Source organism: Ornithorhynchus anatinus, chromosome 21 (genome assembly GCF_004115215.2).
Source record: "Ornithorhynchus anatinus isolate Pmale09 chromosome 21, mOrnAna1.pri.v4, whole genome shotgun sequence".
Classification (NCBI taxonomy): Eukaryota; Metazoa; Chordata; class Mammalia; order Monotremata; family Ornithorhynchidae; genus Ornithorhynchus; species Ornithorhynchus anatinus.
In genome coordinates, this window is record NC_041748.1 from 18,343,018 (window position 1) to 18,367,629 (window position 24,612).

The following is a 24,612-nucleotide window of genomic DNA, read 5'->3' on the forward strand; positions in this document are numbered from 1 at the left end:
GGTGGAAGGGCACATTTGTAAAAAGTCGACTGGGCGGACAAGTGCTTACCTGCGCCTTGTGCAATGGGCAAAATGCATCTGGACGCATGTGCCAACTTGCTCCTGCCGGTTGACTTTCCTTCCACGTCTCTCTAAAATGCCACATCAACGGCATGATTCCCCTCTGAGTAGGCTGCAGGAAATTCCTGTCGGGATCGGGATCTTTTTTAATAATAATGATGGTATTTTTTAAGTGCCTATTACGTGCCAATTGGTGTCCTAAGCACTGGGATACATACAAGGCAATTAGTTGGTCCCACGTGGGGCTCGCAGTCTTGATCCCCATTTTACAGAGAAGTTAAGTACCAAGCGCTTAGTACAGTGCTCTGCACACGGCGTTCAATAAATACAATTGAAGGAGCTAAATGGCTTACCCAAAGACACCCAGCAGACAAGTGACGGAGCCAGGATTAGAACCCACGTTCTCAGACTCCCAGGCCCGGGCTCTTCCCACTAGGCCACGCTGCTTCTCTGGGGACCCTAAATAGGGACCCAAAATAGCTTTCTGGACCCAAATCAGCCTCTGGTGAGTTTCCTTGCTTTCCCCGGTTTGGTCTCCTTGCTTCATTCGGGGAACCTCCTCAAATATTTACTAGATAATGAAACAATAAAAAGTAGGAGAAAGAACGCAGAACGGCTCGGGCCGTAAAACGCAGGTGCAATGTTGCCTGATTGGGTTTAGAGCCGGAAAGGGGGCGCATAAACAAGAGGTGAGAGTTTGCAATTATTCACAGAACAAACTTCACACTCATCCAAGTCTGAACCAGCGACCCCAATTCGCCCCACCCCTTCTGAGGCCTCTTTCATAGATAAAAACCCCTGTTGGTAAACAGGTGATGGAAACACCGCTTTTGAAAATGCAATAGAAAATGCTTAGGTTTCAGGGCTCTAACAGCTCAGGGCCATTCACTTACTCTTTCGGCTCCTGACACCGTCCTTTCAGTGTTTCACATGCTAATGCTGTTAAGAGTTTTATTTGATGGAAAGAATGAGCCCTTCAATGAGCTTTAGGGCCTGGTCCTGGTCTCAAACCTGAGGGAGAAGGAAAAGGAAAAGGTCTCTGCATTGTTGTTTAGGACTCTAAGGTCACCTTAAGGAAGCTGATGGGTTATGTAGTCTAGTGGATAAAGACCTGGCCAGGGAGTCAGAAGGACCTGGGTTCTAATCCCAACTCTGCCACTGTCTGCTGTGCTTAGAACAGAGTTTGACCCACACTAAAAGCTTAACAAATACCATTATTATGATTGGTATTACTAGCCTCCTAACTGGTTTCCCTGCCCCCAGTCTGTCTTCTGTCTACCTTAGCGTACATGACTATGTGGCTCATTTTCATAAAAATGTCACTGAATCAGTTGTATTTATTGATTTTTCCAAGTATTCCAATGGCTATTTCTCTCTGCACCAAAAATAAATGACTGATTCTAGGATCCAAGGCTCTCGACTAGTTTTTTTTTTATAGTACTTATTAAGGGCTTAGTTGAGAGGCAGCTTGGCCTAGTGGAAAGAGCATGGGTCTGGGAATTAGAAGGACCTTGGTTCTAAACCTGGCTCTACTACTTGTCTGCTGTGTGATTTTGGGCAATTCACTTCACTTCTCTGTGCCTTAGTTACCACATCTGTAAAATGGGGATTAAAAGTGTGAGCTCCATTTGGGACAGGGATAGTGGGATTAAAAGTGTGAGTTCCATGTGGGTCAGGGATAGTGTCCAACCTATTTACTTGTATCCATCCCAGCTCTTAGTAGCTTGCTTGGCAACATAGCAAAAACACCCAGCTCCTCCAGAAACATTCCCCCACTAATCCCTATCTCCTTGAAGAGGACATTGAATAGGCCACATTTAACACTTATGTATCTTATGACTTATTTATTCCAGATTTTTCATTTTTTGCTTTCTCTTGTTACTTCCAATTGTGTCTTTGTTTTCCCTTTTGTTCCCTTCTCAGCATACATGGATTGATTGATTCCTGTTTTATATAATACTATGTGTTTGCCTGTTTCTCATGATATACTGCAAGCCCTCCAAGAGTTGAGATGTCGATTAATGACATTTATTGATTGCTTACCCTATGCAGAACACTGTACTAAGTTCTTGGGGAGTATAATATAATAGAGCTGGTAGAAATGATGGCATCCCTCAAAGGCCTTACAGTCTAGTGGAGGAGCTTACATTCTATTGGACAATCCCAAGCAGGCAAAAGATTGTCTCTCAAAGACACACTCACTGGATGCAATTTCTCCCAAGCACCTAATATAGTGGTCTGCATATCCAGGAGGTGCCTGATAGTGCCGCTGCTGCTGCTGCTGATCATTATTATATTATGGGTCAGGGGGGCATTAAGGGAGAATTGAATCACTGAATTTATCTGGTGCAGGATGTAAAGTCTTGTCCTGAAAACAGACTGGCATACCAGATGAGAAGCAGCATGGTATAGTGGATAGAGCAACTGAATTTATCTGGTGCAGGATGTAAAGTCTTGTCCTGAAAACAGAGTGGCATACCAGATGAGAGGCAGCATGGTGTAGTGGATAGAGCAAAGGCCGGGAAGTCAGAAGGTCATGGGTTCTAATCCTGATTAATGTGGATGTACCCCAGTGCTTAGAACAGTGCCTAACACATAGTAAGCACTTAACAAATACCACAATTATTATTTTTATTCTGAAAGCTGTGAAAATTTTCCTTTGAAATTTCAAATGAGGGATAGCTGAGGGTAAGGGATCAGTTTCATTACCACGATTACTTAACTTTGCCAGCCACAGAGCTTACAGAGTGAGGGGAATTGGAAATGGTGACTCTAGAAATCTCAATTTTACTATTGGTAAACCATTTGCATTGGTTTGGGTGTGTTTTTAAATTTGAATATAATGAAACAAATATCTTTAGAGAAATCATGGTCACATTATATCTGTCTTCCTGTGTATCTTTGCATGTCTATCCATTTCTTCCTCCCTTGTCTCTATGAAAGTGACCCCAGGGTTAGGATAAAAAATGTTGGCTGATTAATTTTATTTTCTCTTTGTCTCTAAAATTGGCATAATTCCACTGTGGTGGCATTTTCCTCATCACCACCAACCACATGCAGTCACAATTTATTAATGGAATGATGAGAAACCTGATTATCCAGTAACAGCAGTTAGTTGTTGGGTGATAATTAGTCCTTGGGGACTTTTTCAAATCCAGTTGGGTTGAATTTGATGCCTCCTCTGATCACTTCCTGAATCTTCATGACACTAAAACCTGGAATTAAAGTAGTCAGGAAACGTCTTGTCAAGCCATTGGTTGGGTGTGACAAAGATAACAAAGAGAGTATAAATAGAAGTAGTGCCTGCCTTCAGTGAAGGTATAATTTTGGCCAGATATCAAGGAAGTAGAAACTCGCTGACAAAAGTGATCTAGAGTTAAAGTACAAGCAAGAAAAACTTGGATTGAGAATGGATTCAGGTCCCTAAAGTTTGTGTGAGTATTCTAGACTGCAACTTGAAGCTGCAAGTCCCACCGTGTGGAAACTTTATAATTCTGTGAACCAAATGTTGGCTTCCACAGTGGGAAACCCTGCCCCAGGACTGGGGCCCTGGCCTAGATGAGACAGAATAAGTGTTGTTGTTATTATCTATCTGTTTATACATTTCGGACTTGAGCACGGTGTGCTTCCGAATTAGGTCAGTCTTCCCCTTTGTATAGTAAGCTCCCTGAAAAGTGTGGGGAAGTCTTGCCTTTCTCTGTAGCTTTCTTCAGTATTTAGTATAGTGCCCAGCAATCAATACTATTGGCTCATTTTCCATCTCTAATAATCATGATGGTATTTGTTAATTGCCAACTTTGTGTCAAGCACTATTCTAAACACTGAGGTAGATACAAGGTAATCAGGTTGGATACAGTCCCTGTCCCACATGGGGCTCACAGAAATAATCCCCATTTTTCAGATGAGGTAACTGGGGCATGGGGAAGTGAAGTGACTTGCCCACGGTCACATGGCAGACAAGTGGTAGAGGTGGAATTAGAACCCAGGTCCTTCTGACTTCTAGGCCCGGGGTCTAGCCACTAGGCTACACTGCTCCTTCACTTTCTATCACTACTACTACTCTATTATTATGAGTTATCTGGGCTGAGGGAATACTGAGAAGTGCTGCCAGGTGAAAGTCTACTTTCTAACCAACTTTCATCCAATTTGTCATGATTTTATTAACATATCTCTCCTTTAACATTTCTCAGTCCCTCCCTGTTGAGGAATCTCACAAAATCACTCGGCTTTCAGTAGATAGGCTTTCACATTGGCATAAATGACATTTGCCAAAAAGAGGGGAAAAAATCACTTTAGGAAGCATTTACCAGCCAAGTGGATCTTCAGACCAAGAATACCCCACAAAACCTTTCTGGAGGCATACACGATTGGGCTTTTTGTTTTTTTAAAATGGTATTTGTGGGCAGGGAACATATCTACCAACTCCATCATACTGAACTTTCCCAATTGCTTAATACAGTGCTCTGCATACAGTAAGTGCTCAATAAATATGATCGATTGATTGTTAAGCACTTACCATGAGCCAGGTACTCTACTAAGTGCAGATTCAGACTTCATTTTCAGGTTCTAATCCCAGCTCTGCCATTGTCTGCTGTGTCACTTCACTTGGGCATGTCACTTCACTTCTCTGTGCCTCAGTTCCCTCAGCTGTAAAATGGGGATGAGACTGGGCACCTCACGTGGGATTGGACATTTCTCCAATCTGATTTGCTTGTAACCACCCCAACGCTCAGTACAATGCCTGGCAGATGGTAAGCTCTTCACACAATCCAGTCATTATTATTATTATATTATTACTATCAGGTAATGAATTGCCTTGTGTCATTCTTCCATGACTCTGTGACTTTGAAAAAACTTGTCTTCCCAAACTTCAGCCGCTTGAAATCCCGGTTAGGGTCTCTGTTTTCAATGCCTTTCTTTGAAACTGACCTACCTACTATCCTATTGCATCTCTCTTGGGGTCCAGTGGCCACTACTGAATGGACGCCATTGTTCTCCAAAGAGCCTTCTTGGACGGAGCTACTTCAAATCACTATGGCTTCTCCGTTTTAGCTTTCATTGCCGTCTGACTGCCGGCTTTGATTCACTCCAGTGACAACACTTAGAAAATCAAAACAGACAACACATGCAATTCCAGGAGCACTTGCCAGAATCACGCTACATTTTTCCACCCATGTTCTCCCTTCCCCTTCAGGAGTAAACCCTTCTAGGCCCTTTGTGTCTAAAAATTCAAAACCACCAACAGGACAAACACCTGATAAGAACTGGGGGATGACGTAAGAGTCCTCTAGTAATTCTTCTTTGTTCTGCTTTCAAGCCCACGACACCCTAATAGCCCTAATTACAGCATTGGCTATGGGATGTAAAATAAAACCACATTCCAAGCACAGTGGAGCCTCACAAACACACAGGGAAAGAAGCCTCGGGGCTCCATGGCTTTCAGTTCTCTCTCCACTTACCATACCTAGCCCTGGGTTGACTTTCAAACAGCTCCTTCATTGTGTGCCCACAACACAGAATTACTCCATTTGTACACTCCAACATGCACCAGCAGATCCCATCAATCAATCAAAGATATTTACTGAGTGCTTACTGGATGCTGAGCACTGTACTACCACTATCATCCATTTTCAGTACCGTTGGGCCCTCTGGCCTGAAAATGCAAATCGAATGATTTGAAAATTGATCGGGATCCCAAGCAAATTTACACCTGATAAAACTGGTGGGGTGAGCAGTCAAACTTTATCCCAGCCCCGAAGCAACCTGAAAGAGAATCCGTGACATAATTGAACTATAAAAAACCGGGGTCTTAATGTACATATATATCGCAAACCAAAGTGCCATTACAAAGTCAGGCGTATAAAATTCCCTTTAAGAACCCCAAAACCCAAATAGATATTGTCCAAATGTGAATGAGATCCAGAAATGCAAGTAACCCACATTTTCTTTAGTGTGGGGAAAGAAATATCTAATAAATCTTTAGTGTGGGGAAATAAATGTCTAATAAACATTTAAATTTTCATCAGCCGTTAAGAAGATTCTTGTTGCCATAGTTCAAGTGGCTTAAGAAGTCTTTTAAGGGTGTGATTCTAGCCCATCTAGACAAAATGCTAACTGAAGTGTGTTCTTCACTAATGCTCTGTTAATTTTAGGAAATGGACAACGGCTGAATTTACCTGTACCTTTGCATTTAAAGACACATTTAACTATTTGAATAAACTAGATTTCTCCTCTATATTTCTTGGCTCCAGGCAGATATAATTTAAAATCTGATTTGATTTAAAAATGCAATCGATATTTCAAACAGAACTAAGACACACCTGTTACTTCATGCCATAGTACAGTCTAGAGCAGGGGTGGCCAATTATTTCAGCCGGGAAGGCCACTTGCTCAATTTGACAAGCCTGTTGAGGGTTACACACAAACTCTTCCCAGCTGTTGGGGGGGGTTGGGGGGGGAAGGAAGTGTGTATGTGTGTGTGTGTGTGTGTAGGGGGGTGTTGGAGGGGGGTGATAGGAGAGGAGAGGGGAAGAGTTAAAGACGAGGCAGTAGCAGGTCCTTAAGATCTCCCATCTGGCTGCAGATGAACTTAGTGACCCCTGCCTGAGGCAGCTTTTGATGGGGTGGGGGTGGTCATTGTAGGAGGGGGTTGCAGTGGTAAACTGCAAACTGGCCTGAGGGGCTGTATTTTGTTCACTCCTACCTAAAGTGAATACAGGCATGCCTCACAAAACAACGGGGATATGTTTCTCCAAAGTGTAGCTGAATTTTGAATGATTACATTTTGGGGGATGTTTTTCCAAAGACTTATATGTTCTGTATTAGGGTCCATTCCAGAATTTCTGCCAGAGTAATACGGGATTTCCTTATGTGCCTTATACTGTGATGACAGAAGGCACTCAACTATTGGATAATTACCAGTATTAGGCTTGTTGTGATGAGGGAATGTATCTACCAACTCTGTTGTAGTGTACTCTCCCAACTGCTTAGTTCAGTGCTCTGCACACAGTAAGCGCTCAATAAATACCACTGAGAACATCACAACGTTAAGATGAAAAGTGGAAATGTAATTTCAAGTCTTTGCAGGAGGTTGCAGAAGTAGAAGCTTGTTATGCTGACTGGGGTATGGGATTTCTTTTCAACTTTTAATGAAGAATTTGTCCAGTTTGGTTTAACAACAGCCTTCTTTTACTAAACCTCTCCTGAAGACCTCTAAACTCTATTGCTAGAATCTTCTTCAGTTGCATTTATTAGATCATCCACTTCCTTGAAAATTGACACTAGATCTCTTACTCCCCAAATATTAGCTGGTGGAGAAAAAACCACAATGACAGTCAAATCTTTTTGGGCACATTTTGCAGGGATGTATTGGCTTCACCACTCTCCCCACCTTCAAAACCTTATTAAAATCCCATCCCCTCCAAGAGGCCTCGCCCAATTAAACCCTCATTTCCCCTACTGCCTCTCCCTTCTGTGTCAGCTGCACACTTGAATCCATACCCTTCAAGTCCTTGATGTTCCTCAATTTAGAAAACTGGTGGAAAACAATCAATGAGCTCCTCCTTAGACAAGAATCCCACTCTGAATGAGATGCAGTGAACTCATTTGATGTCTGCAGTCATTAATTAAAGTTGCCTCCCCAGTTCAACAACTTCTTCAGTTTAAAGGCTCAGGGATAAGAGCCTTGAGATATCTGACTCTGGGGATAGGGTTTTCTTGAGTTTCCTCTGTTTGCCTGCTTTGACACTGACTTGCAAAAGAACCTTGCAATAAATCAGGCATCATTCTGGGGCCAATCCCTCCCCCCTCACTTTTATATTTAAGTGCCTACTATGTGCTAAGCACTGAGGTAGATACAGGCTTATCAGGTTGGACACAGTCCCTGTCCCGCTGGGGGCTCATGGCCTTATTCCCCATTTTACCGGTGAGGTAACTGAGGCCAGAGAATAATAATAATAATGCTGGTATTTAAGCACTTACTGTGTGCCAAGCACTGTTCTAAGCACTGGGGTAGATACAAGGTAATCAGGTTGTCCCATGTGGGGCTCACAGGCTTAATCCCCATTTTCCTGATGAGGTAATTGAGGCATAGAGAAGTTAAGTGACTTGCCCAAAGTCACACAGCTGACAAGTGGTGGATCTGGGATTAGAACCCACGACCTCTGACTCCCAAGCCTGTGTTTTTTCCACTAAGCCATGCTGCTTCTCTCCAGGAAGCCTTCCATGATTAAGTTCTCATCTCCCCACCTTATTTTCCATCTATACTGCCTCACCCATGCACTTAGTCCTGCCTTAAGGACTTAGATATTCACCCCACTGCACTGATATACCCATTTGCTTCCTTTATCCATAATTTATTTTAATACGAGTCTCCCCATTGGTCTGTAAACTCCTCGTGGGCAGGGTTCTGTTTGCAGTAATAATAATGTTGGTATTTGTTAAGCACTTACTATGTGCAGAGCACTGTTCTAAACGCTGGGGTAGATACAGGGTCATCAGGTTGTCCCACATGAGGCTCACAGTCTTAATCCCCATTTTACAGATGAGGGAACTGAGGCACAGAGAAGTTAAGTGACTTGCCCACAGTCAGCTGACAAGTGGCAGAGCCTGGATTCAAACCCATGACTTCTGACTCCAGAGCCTGGGCTCTTTCCACTGAGCCACGCTGCAGTACAGTACTCGATTAGACTGTAAACCCGTCAAACGGCAGGGACTGTCTCTGTTGCCGACTTGTTCATTCCAAGCGCTTAGTACAGTGCTCTGCACATAGTAAGCGCTCAATAAATACTATTGAATGCTCTCCTAAGTGTTTAGTCCAGTGCTCTGCACAGAGTGCTAAATACAATCGATTCATTGATTATCTTTCACCTATTAAGCAAAAAGCCACCTGGTGCTAATAGAGGGAGCTGGTATTATCTAGGATAAATAGGTCTGTTATTATCTAATTGTTGTACTGATTAGGGCCTGTTTCAAGTCAAAATACTTCAAAGGCTGAGGAGGAGAGGAAGGGTGAAGTTTAAGCCAAAATAAACTTTGTGGCTTTATGGAAAGCAGAACCAAATGAGAAGTGTTATAAAGGGGGTGGCAGTAAATACTGTTGATTATTAAATAAGATTAGTTTTGGGAATAATGAAGATGTATACAAATGCATGGAAATGTATTTGTTGGAAGAAGGGCCCTGAATAGATACATATTTCTTTTGTCTCTGACATTAGGTTATGCAGTATATTTAATTGTCCTTTTCTTGCCTCCTTTTATTGTAATTTCAACATCGTAGGAACCTGAAAATCTGAGTTCTTCCCATGATCTTTGACAGCCAATTTAACTGATCACAGGACTCCAGAATTGTTACAATGAAGCGCTACCTTTCACACCTAAGAAACTTTTGCAGCCCAGAAAGTAAATATCTATGCTTCAGGTCAACACCTCTTCAACTGGATGAGGAAGTAAAGGTCAGAGAAATGTGCAAGGCCAAGTCTAAATGTGGAATTCATTCAATCGTATTTATTGAGCACTTACTGTGTGCAGAGCATGGCACTTGGAAGTCAATAATAATAAAAATAATTATAATGGTTCTTGTTAAGTGCTTAAATGTGCCAAGCACTGTTGTAAGCACGATGGTAGATATGTCAGTCAGGTTGGACACAGTCCTTGTCCCACATGGGGCTCACAGTCTTAATCCCATTTAACAAATGAGGTAATTGAGGCCCAGAGAAGTGAAGTGACCTGCCTGAGGTCACATAGCAGACTTGAGGCGGACCTGGGACGAGAACCCAGGGTCTTCTGACTCCCAGGTCCGTGCTCTATCCACTAGGCCATGCTGCTTCTCTTTCAATCTAAAAGGACCAGATCAGGGAGAGCATCTATCAAAAAACGGGAGCTGGAAAGAGAAGTCAGAAAACACATTCTGGGCTCTGAGGAAATACTAATCCTTTCTGTAAGGGAGATGATGTCACTGCTTCACTAAGATGAAATAAGAGCAGACAACTGTAAGGAAGTTGCCCAGAGGATGTTGAATCCACAGGTCTGACCAACCTCCGGACAGTGATTTTATGATAATAATAATAATAATAATAATGTTGGTATTTGTTAAGTGCTTACTATGAGCAGAGCACTGTTCTAAGCACTGGGGGAGATACAGGATAATCAAGTTGTCCTAAGTGAGTCTCACAGTCTTCATCCCCATTTTACAGATGAGGTAACTGAGGCACAGATAAGTTATGTGACTTGCCCACAGTAACACAGCTGCCAAGTGGCAGAGTCGGGATTCAAACCCATGACCTCTGACTCCCATGCCTGGGCTTTTTCCACTGAGCCACTCTGCTTCTCTACGATCGACTGCCTGTGGACTTGCTAGTAATGTACCATCCAACTAAATGTGTTCTAAAATCCCTGACCCAAATGGTTTACTTTCTTCAAATAAGTCATTTAATTAACATAAACATTCCAAAATTGGTTTCCATTTGCCAATAGGCAGTCTTGGTAAGGGCCCTGCTCTGTGCAGAGGTTTGGTAGCTGAATTCAGCAGAACGGGACCACAGAATCCCAGCTGAACGTGCATAATCCCCACCCTGACCAGGGAATCATTTGAGCTGCCTTTGGTTTGCAGGGTTGGTCTGGCTCGAAAGTCATTACCGGGAAATCCCAGCATGAACACTTAAAAGCCAAGGGGAGGAGGCTTGGAGAAGGAAAAGGGAGGAGAGAGAGAGGTCTGAGGGGCACAAATTGCTCCTCTTCTTTCTGCCCACTGTTTTCTTTCAGTGACTCCAAGGGCTTCCTTGCTTGGCTCAAGAATGGAGCTACTCAGAGGCAGATGTGGCCCTGACCAGCCCACAGAGCCCCCTGGGATTTTCCCAGCATCCCAGTTGGCTCCCTCCCCGGGCACAGTGGTTAGGTACTACACTGATGCCAATCAGAAAAGGCTTTCACTGGTTAGGAAATACAAAGGATGAAGGGGTCTCCAAGTTTATCTTGCCTGCTGTGATTCTTAGGTGGAGCTTTGACCACCCCCCCAACCCCAAATGGGGCCATTTCTGTGCAGAAAAACTACAAGAGAGAGAGGGGAGGTCCACAGCTGTATTATATTTTTGAGACAGAAATTTTCACAGGGGAGGACCTCATTTCTATCCAGATTCTCCTCAAACCTATCTTACCCCAGTTGGTGTTTCTGGGCCAGGAGAGATTAATAGCCTTTCTGGGGGCAGATCTCCTTCTTCTTTCTCCCTCTCTTGTCTTGTCTGATGCTGTCATCTCCAACCCATAGCGACGCCATGGACGCATCTTTCCCAGAACGCTCCACCTCCATCTACAATCGTTCTGGTAGTGCATCCATAGAATTTTCTTGGTAAAAATACAAAAGTGGCTTACCATTGCCTTCTTCCACGCAGTAAATTTGAGTCTCTGCCCTCAACTCTCTCCCATGCTGCTGCTGCCCAGCGCAGGTGAGTTTTGACTTGTAGCAGATTGCCTTCCACTCGCTAGCCACTACCCAAGCTAGGAATGGAATGGGTATGCCTCTGCTTGACTCTCCCTCCCGTAGTCGAGACTGGTAGAGTACTGGAAACTCTCCAGGTGTGACCCTAAGAGGGGGTCTCTCTGTCTCCAGGAGGCTAAAACTCACAAGTTGGCACCTACTTGTGAGAAACAGCGTGGCACTAAATGCTTACTGTGTGCACAGCCATGAATTAAACACTTGGGAAAGTACACTATGATAGAGTTCGTAGAAGCAATCCTTGCCCACAAGGAGTTTACAATCTATCCTGCCCCTGCTCACCCCACACTCACAATGCAAAGTTGCACCTCTGTCAAAAGTTAATCAGGAAAAGAAAACGAACAACATCAACAGAGCAACGGAGATGACAGCTCTGATCCTAGTGTTGCAATGTATTTTTTAATGGCATGCGTTAAGCACTTACTATATATCAAGCTCTCTACTAAACACTAGGGCGGATACAAGATAATCAAGTTGGACACAATCCCTGTAATAATAATAACTGTGGTATTTATGAAACACTTACTATGCTCCAAGCGCTGTACTAAGTGCTGGAGCAGACACGAACTAATCAGGTTGGACATAGTCCAAGTCCCACTGGGGCTCACAGTCTTTATCCCAGGAAAGTGGCAGAGATAGGATTAGAACCCCAATCATTCTACTTGGACCAGATTTTCCTTTCTCAATCAGACAGATGAAGCTAACAACCTATGAAAGGTCAATACTACACAATATTCTCCTCCTTAAATCTAGCCCAACTTGAATTAAGCTATTGGCCTATTAGAAAACCATCCTTGTAGCTTTGATCATTTTATAGTAGTGGAGCTCTTAGCCCCGCTCACTCGCAGATCCATTCTTTGCCCCAGATGTCCAGTAGCATTCCTCCACTATTCCATCCCCCAAATATTAACTGGAGACAGAATATCAAGTTCCACAAATGCAAGTAAAAACCCTCTAACGGACAAATCACTTGGATCCAGCAGTCCAACTCATCTGAATTGGGTCTGAATGTGCGAAGTGGCTCTTCAAGTCACTTTCTGCTGCACAACTCAATGCCCCAGGCAAGTCTCTTGGGTTTTCTTTGAAGAGCCGTTGCACCAAGATAAAACAATGACAATATACAAAACATACTTGATAAAACTGTATTTTGTTGGTTTTTTTTTACAGACATTTGTACACTTTGTTACAAAACTGTGAAAACTAAAACTTGCTTTAAATCATTTTTTGGTCGGCAAATATGTAAAATCTGTGCAATTATCATGTATTTACAGGGCCTCATGTTAGTGATTTTCAATGATTATTCCAATAATGTCACACTCTCAACATAAGACATGGCTTAAGATAAATATATTAGTAAATAAATATTCTGAGAACATATTTCCATAAATGAAATGTGCTGCTATACATATACAGAATATACACAAGTTGTTTTCTAGCCTTAAAAACATTGAAAAAATGGTAATGTTGGAGAACAAGCCCTTTGACCATCTCTTTACAAATCTTTACAGAAAATTTTGTACAAAATATCTCTTAAGTGCTATGGGAAAAAATTTCAAAAAACATTTTACATAGTGCCTTGTGAGCCTCCAAATGCTGGAATTGGTTCCGCTAAAGAATAGAAAAAAGCAGTTTCCATTCAAAAATACCCTATTGTAGTAAGGATCTTTTACCTATTTGTAAAGCATTTGTCTTGCAGGAAATCCTGGCAGGGGTGAAGCAGCAGCAAATAAGGAAGGAGGAGCTGACAAAGAGAACAACAGACAAAGTTTCATAAAACGCCTTTAATAGGGAGGGAGGAAGTGGCCAAGTTTACCTTTGTGGTAGCCCCTAGAGGAAGGACCGGCAGGAGAGGGTGGGTGACGGGGTGGAAGGGAAGACGACTTATTATTCAGAGCATTCAAAATACCATTTTGATCAGCCCTTACCTACTTCAATTAACTTGCTTACCCTGAAACAGACTGAGCATGTGCGGAGTAGCCCATGACTGGTAGCTACGGCACCAAAACCAGGTCGAAAAGGATGCATTTTGGCTTTTGGGTGTTTTCACAGGAAAACATGTTATTCCATGGTTTTCCTTTCTCCTCAATCCCCATTTACTCCTGAGATTCATCTGAGCAGGAGACTGAGGGTTGTTTGGAGAATAGCATGAGTCCAGTCCTATTAAGGGGAACAAGTAAATTAAGGTTCAGTCAGTTCCTTCCATAATGTGCTTTTACTCCACCTGCTGGATAGAACATGGCTGGGATTTTAGGGAATGAGCTTCCATCTCTGAGGACAGGATGTGGGAAGAAATGTGTGTATGCCCAGGAAGTATCATACAAGGCAAGTTTTCCTTAATGCAGGGTACAACAGGAATTACCAGGCTAATTTCCTGCAATGTAGAGTTCTTCAGGAACGCAATCCCCATGTCAGAGAAGTTACTGTGCGTTCATTTTCTGTAGGTCTGAACAGAGTGGTGATTTGCGTTTATGAGATGTCTTTGTTCCACACAATCCTGCACAGCAGAATTTGCCCACCTTTTAAAATAGGGGAGACCCAATCTCAACATTTGATTTTCCTGACCAGCTTACAGATTGCAGACATTTTAAGACTAAGACACGGGTAAAACCATCCATTACTGTCTACTTGTTATACTCAAGCGTTGAGGGAAATTTGTCCCTTTTATATATTAGCTTTCTAGAATTTAAAATCTAAACATTAAGCCTGGGTAATTCCCCCTTCCTGCCCTCTGTAGTTGCTTATAGGCCATCAAAACTAGAAATGGGGGGAAAACCTATAGTAGTGATCTTTCTTCACCCAAGTTTCCCCAACCAATAAATGGTATTTACGGAACGTCTACTATGTGCAGAGCACTGTACTAAGTGCTTGGGAAAATACACTACAATATAGTTGGTAGAACCGATCTCTGCCCATACGGAGCTTACATTTTGGGGGAATGTGATAAAAATATGGAAGGCAATTTTTAAATTTCAACCCGTGCCACAATGGTGGCAGCAATGAAGTCTTTCCACCAGGTGCCAGGTTATCCCGAGCACTGTGGAGCTTTTTCCAAGGGCATCTACCATTAGTTCCTGAGGCCCTGGGGGGCAAGTGATATAACGGATATCAATCCCAGGTCCTCCTACTTGGCTTCCAGCTAAGGGAATCCTATTTCTGTACCCTTGGCGTGGGCAGGGGACATGCCTACCGACTCTGTCATACTGTACTCTCCCAAGCGCTTAGTAAGTGCTCTGCACCCAGTAAGCGTTCAGTAAAGACGACTGATTGATTCCCATGCCACCAATTAGCTTTTCGATAAAAGGGCAGAAACGATCGAAACCTTTCCTATTCCTGCCCTCAGCATAGAGAAAAGGAAGTCAAATGCAGAACCACGTAACAACATAGAAAAATCCTGGTTTCAATCACATTAAATATTACTTTCAATTGTTTCTTTGTGCAAACCTTCCAGTACTAGTTTGGACTTAAGAAAACATTAACCACATCTGCCCTTTAAGCTAAGCTACGCCATAATCGACTGTGAAGTACAAACAGTGAGGAAAGGGTGAAACCATGATAAGATGAGGTAGCGGACATTCTAAATCTAGATGGGCAGTTTCAGCCATGTTGAAGGCACCTGTATTTATTCTGAATACTGCCTCTCCTGGAGTAAGCGCTTAACAAATACCGCCATTATCAAGCGCTTAGTACAGTGCTCTGCACATAGTAAGCGCTCAATAAATACTATTGAATGAATGAAATAGGTGGAAGCTCTTTGTGGGCAAGGAACAAGTCTACCAACTCTGTTGTATTGTACTCTCCCAAATGCTTAGTCCAGTGCTCTGCACACAGAAAGCAGTCAATAAATACCACCGATGTACAGGAGATAACGTGGTCAATGATAACGTGGTCAATGTTCTATGAGCCTGCCTGCAAACTAAATGCTCAGAGCTCTTAGAACAGCAGTGAGGGCATGCGGGTGTCTTTAAAGAAAAGCAGGCTGACTTTACAAGAATACTTCTGCCAGATTCACAAATGGAGGCCTTGTGCTCACAACTCCAGGAAAAGCCAAGGGCATGTACATCCACTCAACACACACATACACACACACTCACCTGCCAACCCCTTTCTCAATGCACATGCGCAATGGTCTCTATTGCAGTCGAGGCAGTAAAACTTACAACCCCACGGGGTTTCCCTCAAACCAGATCAAACCATCTTTGTACATTTCCGAGGACCCCCACGCCACTTCCACAGAGACAGAATATTTCTTTAGGTGCAGCTGATGCCTTTACCCCAGCCACCCCAGATTAGAAGAGTTCATTCGAGCCGCATTAGGAAAGTGGCAGGAGCTTCCGACTCGACTGGTCCTGGGAAGACATTGCTAAACCCCTGCGGTTTTCCTCTGGATGGTGACTCAAGAATCCCCATGAGTTTGGTCTTCAGAAGGTCAGAGGTGTGCGAGACCCTCACCGCTGCCCTGGGGCAGCAAGTGCAGTCAAAGGCACCCCCGAATAACCTCGTGTTCAGGCGGCTGCCACTGCACCCTGCAGCAAATTCTATCGGGGGCGACCAGACAGCTTGGCAGGACTGCCCAACCGAGCCCACCCTCTTGTGGGTCCCTGCCTCTCCCCAAGACTGGGATGCCGCCGGGAGAACTTGCCACTAGGAAGCACGGGGCAGGACTGTACTGCTCTCCAGTGCGTGCCAGGGTCAGACAGTCGTTCCATTTCAAGTTTCTGGTTAAAATATCTAAGGCAGGTATGGCCCTGAGCTTACCGAAGTCCTGAACTCCCTCGGGGCATGGCAAGGAGAGAGAACGGGATCTACGTAGGACGCGTGCGTCTGCCTAACGCGGCAGTGTGATTCTGTTCAGCAAAAGAGTTGGGAGGGTTAGGGTTTTTAAAAATATATATTTAAATAATACTTTTTACAAATACCATAAAGATGAAGAGCTCGATCCCATCCACCTCGGAACCCCAGGCAAACAGATTTACTTCACACACACACAAAAAATATATATATATTGTTGAGACAACAGGATTCTTGGAGAAAGGAGGAAGGCTGTTTTTAACAGGATCAGGGTTGGGCTGGGGGTTTACCACAGGCAGCTCACAATTTGGAGCAGAGGGGAGGGCTCTCCATATTACCATTTTTGTGTTTGTCAGAGCTAAAAAACAATTTTTTTTTTGTTTTGTTTTTGAAAAAAGTCGAACAGAACGTGAAGTCTCCATAAGATTGCTGTGGTCCAGCTATCTAGGACTCTGGGCTCCTGTCCAGGCGATGAGATTCTGATCCTGGGTGAGAGAACACAGGCGTTAGAAGCCAGGCGAGGTGACCTGAGACAATTACTCCAGGAAAAGATGGGGCAAGGGGGTCTAAGGGACAGCTCCGCTTCCTCCTGCTTCTTCACTCTCACTCCTGGGAGTTGAGTTTCCTGTGGAACCCCTGACCTTGCAGTTTCCAAAAAGCCCGAGAAACCACCAGTATTCCAGTCCCCGGAAAGGCTCCCGGCAACCAGGAGGATCTGGTCGCCCCTGGGATATGCTGCCCGGGGCAGGGCAGGGCAGGGGTGGGTGGGAAGCGGGGGAGATGTAAACATCCCCTCGAAATCAGCTCCGCCTCTTACCTGCAGCCTTGGTGGTTGCTGCTGCTGCTGCTGCCGCCTCCTGAGAAACAAAGGTGGTGTTGGGGAGGAAGGTTCGGGTTTCCACCTCCTCTTCCTCCTCCGAGCGGCCCGGCTGCGGGAAGGCCCTGCCCCTGTGCTGCTGTCGAGGGTCCGTGCCCGGGGCCCCCTCCCAGGAGCTGCGGGTCCAGGGCCTCTGGCGGCCAGGGGGCGGGCCCGGCTCACAGTCCACGTCCTCGGGAATGATGGGGATGCGCCGTCCCGGCTCCCGCGGCCCCGGGTAGCAGCCGGGCGGGGCCTCGTCACTGAGCGTGTACTGCACGCTCACCGCGTAGTCCTCCGTGTAGCCGCCCCCACCGCGGGCCACCTGCTTCTCTTCATAGAAGCAGCAGGGCAAGCCCTCATATTTCGCCCCATCTGTCCTGTGCAGGTGGTCCGGGGGGACGCCATAAGAGCCCTGGGCGCTTCCCGGCCGCGGCTCCGCCCCTGGGCCGCGCGCCCCCCATGGGGCCAGGCCCGGGAACGGTGACCCGCCGTCGTCGGCCGTCCCCGCCGCCGGGTCGGGCTCTGGGGCCGAGGGCTGGATCTCCGAGCAGCAGGGGCAGGCCGGCTCCGGGGACTCGGCGCTGGCCCGCGGGCCCTGCCAGGTCCTCCGTCCGGTGGCGGGGGCTGCGGGAGGCGCCTCGAGCCCTCCCTCTGAGGTAGAGCTGTGGGGGTCCCTGGGCTCCAGGGAGGAATTACTGCTGTAGTTCATCTCCAGGCTGCAGTCTGACAGCTGGTCCCCCAACGAGGAGGCCGGGGGCTCTTCCCGCGGGGCTCCCTCCGGGAGGACGGCCCCGCTCCGGCCAGGGCTCCGGCTGCGGTAGACAAAGGGGTCGTAGTCACTGCTCAGGGAGCTCCGGAAGGTGGAGCAGCTCCCGTACACGCCCTGGTTGCTGACCTCGGTGCAGTCCACCACCGAGTCGCTGGAGGAGCAGTGGCAGGGACCGGAACTCCCGCCGCCGCCGCCGGCCCCCCCGCCACTACTGCTGCTGCTGCTGCTGCTGCTGCTGTCGCTGCCCGGGCAGTCCGCCAGGTACCCGCTGCACACGGAGCGGTGGCCGTGGTAGCAGCCAAAGCTGGAGGTGCTGCCCGTCTCCAGGCGGGAGGACGGGGCCACGTGGACCACTGTGGGGAAGAGCAGGCTGCCCCCGGTCGGGAAGGTGCGGGAGGGGCCCTTGGGGGCGGCCCCGCCAGCCGCGGGGTGACCCTCCTGCTCCGGGTAGCTGAGGCCTTGGAAGTAGTAGTGCTGATACATGGTCTCGTACTGGGAGAAGCAAGCTGCCTTGGAGAAGCCGCGCCCACCGAACTTGGGCCTCCGTAAGGCGTGGGCGGCCGAGTAGGCCCTGTGCTCCAGGCCGCAGTGGTGCGCGCTCCCGGTGGGGTCCAGGTGGATCGGCTGGTAACTGCGGACGTAGGCCGGGGCCGGGGCCGGAGCCGGGTACAGGCCCTGCTCCCCGGGCCGGTCCACAGTCAGCAACGTGATGGGGTTTCCATGGGAGTCGATGCTCGTGCGTGTCGGGTAGGCCGGGATCTGGCTAGTCCGGTGGACCCGGCCGGGGTAGTGGACCGGCAAGATGACCCTTTGCTGCCGGCCGGGGGCCGGGTTACTGCTCTCCAGGCACACGGGCACGGGATTGCCCTTGGGCTCTGGGCGGGAGAAGAGAAAACAGAGAGACTGTTTGAATGAGGGGCAGGGAGGGAGGATGGTGGTGGAGGGAGCCGGGGGTGAAAGGGTGGCCTTCTCACTCCTAAGCAGGACATCCAAGTGTTGTGCCCACACTTGGCCAGAATCCCTCTGCGATTCACCTGCCTTGCCCAGCGGTGTGTGGTTTCAAGAAACCCTGCCTCCCAGGAAAGAGGGCTCTGGACCCCTCCCCCCGGCCCCGATGTCACTACATCTCAAGGAACCACCACCTTTCACGAGGGGGTGGGGATGGAGAGAATCGGGGCGGAGGGAAGAGAGGAGAAGTAAGCAAGTGGGGGATGGGGAGGAGAAGAAGGAGGGCAGAAGGGTGGACTGCGTCAAGGCAGCCATCCTTCCAAGGTGACAGCACCGCCCTGTCGGCGGCCCCGTCTCCTCTTTCCGGGATCTGAGAGTTTCGGCCCGCCAAGCGGCCACACACTTACCGATGATGCTGTGGCGACAGTGGGGACAAGTGTGATGCTGCAGCAGCCAGGGATCCACACACTTTTTGTGAAACCGGTGGGTACACGGAATAACCCTTAGCTCCTAGGAGGGGAGACGGGAGAGAAAGGGAGCTGAGCGTCGAGGCCGGGGGGCCGGGGCTGCAAAGACATCAGCTTCTGCCTTCGCTCAACGAAACGTTTCAAGCCTCTGCGCTATAAGCCCCTCCCTCTAGACCGTAAGCTAACTGTGGGCAGGGAAAGTGTCTGTTCATTGTTGTCTCCCAAGAGCTTAGTACAGGGCTCTGCACCCAGTGAGCGCTCCATAAACACGACTGACGGACTGACTGAAGCTTCCCGTGTTGGGAGGACCTTATGAGCCTCACTTTTCAGGCTCTTTTCCCTTACCGCTTTCCTCGGCTACACCCAGCCTAGAATCCCTAACGCGCTTTTGTTCTTTAAAGATAGGATTGCAGGTGGGAATTTTAGGATGCAATAAACAATGGGTAAGACATTACTCCAACGGCAAACAGATGGCTCATGGGTTGTGGCTCTTACATACTGTGTGATACACGCTCACTCCTGCTATTCCTTCTGCACCTCCTCCCAAGGCACCCTTGCATATAAGGGAAACCTTATGTTTCTTGCCACGCCAGTATAGGATTTAGTGGGAGCAGGAGGAGGAGACCGAGCCTATACCTTGACAAAGACAACCTACTTAAAAATCAGAATAATAGATGCCTCAGGTGTTCAAAGGGGAATACCCCAGGGCCTAAGCTGCATGGAACCTCTGTACTTCCTGGGGCAAAGTCAGTCAATCGCATTTACTGAGTACTTAACATGGTCAGAGTGCTGCACTAAGCGCTTGAGAGAGTACACAGAATATAACAGGCACATTCCCTGCCCACAACGAGCTTACAGCCTAGAGGGGGAGGCAGACATTAAAAGAAATAAACTACAGATATGGACATAAGTGCTGTGGGGCTGGGAGGAGCAGTGAAGGACAATCAATGGTATCTGTTGAGTGCTGAAATGTGAGCAAAGCACTGTAATAAGCGCTCAGGAGAGTGCAGTACCAAGGAATCGGTAGATGCCATCCCTGCCCCCAAGGAGCTTAAAGTCTAGAGGGAGGGTCTTACAGTCCAGACACTCCAACGAATATTTTCCCTATGGAGTCCAGCAGCCTGTAGGACTCCTGAGAGGGAATCCTCTCCTAGGAAAAGGGCAGGACGGGTGGCATGGGAGGAAAGCGGCCTAATTAGTCCCTGCATGGCATTGGCCAACTAAACCTGGCGAATCGAGAACTACTCCATATCAAAGAAGACTGACAGTTGCTTGGGCCCTCAGTCCTTTCTCCATTCCCCAGAGAAGTATTCCACTTTCTCGAAATCTTTTAAAAATGCATCGGAAAATGAGCAAGATTCCTGGGCTTCCTTTCATAGGAACTGAAATCCTAAACAAAGCCTTTATCACCTCCCTACTAGTTGTAAGGTTAGTTTTGCTAGAACACGGGCAAAATACAGTGTCAGAAGAAACAAGTGTCCACATTTGTGCAGTGCTAATTGAAGCCTGAGCATAATCAGGGCAAGGTTCTTCAAGGAGTATTAGCTTACTGAAATGACCTTCTGATTCACTGTTCTGCGTTGAGTCCCTCTATCTACAAGCAACTGACTTTTTTTTTTAATGGCATTTGTTAAGTGCTCACTGTGGCTCAAGCACTGTTCTAAGAGCTAGGGTAGATATGAGTTAATACAGCCGCTATTCCATGTGGGGCTCACAATCTAAGCAGGAGGGAGAACAGGTACTGAATCGCCATTTTGAAGTTGAGGAAACTGAAGCACAGAGAAGGTAAGCGATATAGCCAATTGTCTGTTGTGTGACCTTGGACAGGTCACTTCACTTTTCTGGGTCTGTGATCTCATCTGTAAAATGGGGATCAATGCTGAGAGCCCTATTTGGGACAAGGACTGTGTCCAACCTGATTACCCTGTATCTAACTCAGCGCTTAAAATAGTGCTTTACACATAGTATCTACCCCGGTACTTAGAAAAGAGCTTTGCACATAGTAAGCACTTAACAAATACCACCATTATTATTATTATTATAGTAAGCACTTAACATAGTGAGTGGAAGACAATCTGATACAAGTCAAAACTACCCTGTGCTGGGCAGCAGCACTATGGGAGAGAGTCGAGGGCAGAGACTCGTTTACTGCATAGAAGAAGGCAACGGTAAACCACTTAGGTATTTTTACCAAGAAAACTCTTTGGATACGCTACCAGATTAACTGCAGATGGAAGTGGAGCATTCTGGGAGAGATGTGTCTATGGCGTCTTTATTCGGACACAACTCAATGGCATAAGACAACAACAACAACAACAAGCGCTTAACAAAAACCATTATAAGAGCCAGTCAACCCAGTCCCTGCCCTCAAAGAGCTTAAATCGGTTCCTGCTCCCACCCTGCCATGACGAGTGGCAATTCAGTCCCATGGCCCCCGACGCCCTCTGTCTCCGTTACCTCTCCGTCGATGTATTTCTCCAGGCAGATGGCACAGTCTGACGTTGAGCTGCTGCCGAGCGTGTCCAAGGCGCCACAGCTTCCTTCCCGGTGGCCTTTACTTTTCGACTTGAATTTCCGGGTTTCCATCTTTTCCAGAGCCTGCACGGCCAGCCTATTCATGGAATTCTATGGGGCAGGACATCAAAGAGGTCAGGTTTCCCCCGGAAACAGACTCCGATTACAGGATCAATGGGCTAGGACAGCCACACCTGAGCACTTGAAAGGTGCCAGGTGGCTCAAACTAAGCGGCTAGATCACACTGTAAATCACTAAGAACCTCAGTTGTTTAGAAGGTATCCTCTCCCGGGGCTTCTCATTCTCCTCATACACTAGCCCCACCTAAGGATTATGAGGACAAAACACTCTTCTTGTAGAAAGACTATCCTTCCCTTTCAACATGACCTTTTCCTATCATAAGAAACAAACAGGATTTCTCTAAGACCATTAAATTTTATTCTCCCAATATTTCCCTGCCTCAAATTTGGTAATGCTTCCTTCAAAACTCTTGCCTTCCTTTTCTGCCTGCTCATTGGGGGTGCCCGGGTCTCACTCTCGTGGTGGGAGACAGGATCTGAGGACTCATTCTCCATTTCCTCTTTTTGCCCCCTCCTGCCCCTTATGAGGGAATTTTAAGAATAATTTTGGTGGCATTTGTTAAATGCTTACAAGTACTGTTTTAACCACTGGAGTAAATACAAGATAATTAGGTTGGACACAGTACCTGTCCCACACACTGTCTCATGGTCTAAGTAGGAGGAAAGAAAACTGGATAAAGATTGTGAGCCCTCTGCGGTACATAGTGTCCATCCTGACCATCTTTGATCTACCTCAGCGCTTAGTATGATGCTTGGCACATATAAGCGTTTAAGATACCATTACAAAAACAAAACAGTTACTGAATCCCCCATTTTAGTTGGGGAAAATGAAGTTCAGAAGTTAAATGACTTGCCCAAGGTCATACAGGAGAGCAGTCAAGTGGCAGAGAGGGTATTAGAACCCAGCTCTTTCCACTCAGCCCTGCTGCAATTAGTAAGGGTCCCAGAATCTTGGGCCCTTTGCCTAGTTGCCAAAGGGACAAATCAATTAATCACTTGTATTTATTGAGTGCTTATTGTGCACAGAGCCTTGCACTAAGCGCTTGGGAGAGTTCAATATAACAGAGTTGCTAGTCACATTCCCTGCCCATGAGGAGCTTGCAGTCTAGAGGAGGAGCTTCTGTAGCAGGTTCTGGAAACCTTCCACCCCACTACTTTTTTCAGAAAGCCAAGAACAGTGTGAAGCCCTCCTTCCTCCAAAAGGCCCAGTTATGAACAGGGGGATGGGGTAGGCTGAACGACAGAGAGTTTCCCCACGACTCCTTATTCACTACTTCAGCTGAACTTCCAGCCAGGTGCTTTCCAGAACGCTCAATATTCCAGGAAGAGGCTCAGGGCCATTTTCCCAAAAACCCTCAATTTGGTTTCTATTGCCATTGCAATTTTGGGAGTATTAGTAACGAGCTCACGGCCACAGAAGGCCTGAACCTCTGGGGGCTTAGATCCCAAAAAGAACCACAGAGAAAATGACAAACCTCTCATTTCAAAGACTTATGAGGGGGGTCTCTTTGGCTGATTTTGGTTTTCCCTGGGAAGCCATAAAAAGGGTGAGCATACAGAGCTCTTCTGAGTTCTTACCTGACTGCGTCGCTGTTTTAGTTTGATTTTGACCAGAAGGATGAGGCAAACCAAGGATACCACCACGAAGAAGGCCAGGAATATCCCCATGTCGAAGTACTCAGTGGGTTGCTAGGAAGGGGGGGAGGGGGGAGACACAAAGACTTATTATTTTTCCCTGCTTGCCACCCTTCTCCTGTGTGTCAGGCTGTAGGCCAGTATTTTGGCATTGAGCATCACAATCAATCAAATTTATTGAGCATTTACCATGTGCATAGCCCTGAACTAAGCACTTGAGAGCATACATTATAAAAGAGATTGGTAGACACATTCCCTGCCCACATCGGGCTTACAGTCTACAGGGGGAGACAGATATTAATATAAATACATTACGGATATGAACATAATAATAATAATGGTATTTGTTAAGCGCTTACTCTGTGCAAAGCACTGTTCTAACAGTAATATTAATGTTGGGATCTGTTAAGCCCTTACTATGAGCCGAGGACTGTTCTAAACGCTGGGGTAGATACAAGGTAATCAGGTTGTCCAATGTGGGGCTCACAGTCTTAATCCCAATTTTCCAGATGAGGTAACTGAGGCACAGAGAAGTTAAGTAACTTGCCCACAGTCACACAGCTGACAAGTGGCGGAGCCAGGATTCGAACCCATGACTTCTGACTCCCAAGTCCATACTCTTTCCACTGAGCCACGCTGCATAAGTGCTGAGGTGGGGGGAATAAAGTGTGCAAATCCAAGGACGGGTAGTATTCATTGAGTGTTTACTCTGTGCACAGCACTGTTCCAAGTGCTTGGGAAGAGTACGATAGTGTTGGTCTAGGCAGTAGGGGGAACTTAAGGTTCTCCAAGTGCTCAGGAAGAGTACGATAGAGTTGGTCTAGGCAGTAGGGGGAACTTGAGGTTCCCCAAGTGCTCGGGAAGAGTACGATAGAGTTGGTCTAGGCAGTAGGGGGAACTTATGGTTCCCCAAGTGCTCGGGAAGAGTACGATAGAGTTGGTCTAGGCAGTAGGGGGAACTTACGGTTCCCCAAGTGCTCGGGAAGAGTACGATAGAGTTG

The 24,612-nt window shown here is 46.6% G+C and overlaps 1 protein-coding gene, 1 long non-coding RNA gene and 1 other non-coding gene across 3 annotated transcripts in view; all 3 read right to left on the reverse strand.

The window, feature by feature from the left end:
- Positions 1-2,721: 2,721 nt before the first annotated feature.
- Positions 2,722-11,465, reverse strand: LOC114806101. The gene is made up of 3 exons (XR_003754211.2): positions 11,428-11,465; positions 4,994-5,160; positions 2,722-3,275 (listed from the first exon to the last, which is right to left on the reverse strand). It is a non-coding gene; the product is annotated as an uncharacterized LOC114806101 (long non-coding RNA).
- A 46-nt stretch (positions 11,466-11,511) lies between these two features.
- LOC114806280 lies at positions 11,512-11,649 on the reverse strand. The gene has a single exon (XR_003754315.1). It is a non-coding gene; the product is annotated as a small nucleolar RNA SNORA7 (small nucleolar RNA).
- A 3,680-nt stretch (positions 11,650-15,329) lies between these two features.
- Positions 15,330-24,612, reverse strand: part of ZNRF3 (zinc and ring finger 3) — a 166,277-nt gene continuing 156,994 nt past the window's right edge. The window contains exons 5-9 of the mRNA XM_029049420.2: positions 23,555-23,665; positions 21,840-22,007; positions 19,323-19,425; positions 17,157-18,842; positions 15,330-16,824 (exon numbers count right to left, since the gene is read on the reverse strand). Coding sequence (XP_028905253.1) covers positions 16,784-16,824; positions 17,157-18,842; positions 19,323-19,425; positions 21,840-22,007; positions 23,555-23,665 — 2,109 coding nt within the window. The 3' untranslated portion in view covers positions 15,330-16,783. The remainder of the gene's footprint in view (positions 16,825-17,156; positions 18,843-19,322; positions 19,426-21,839; positions 22,008-23,554; positions 23,666-24,612) is intronic.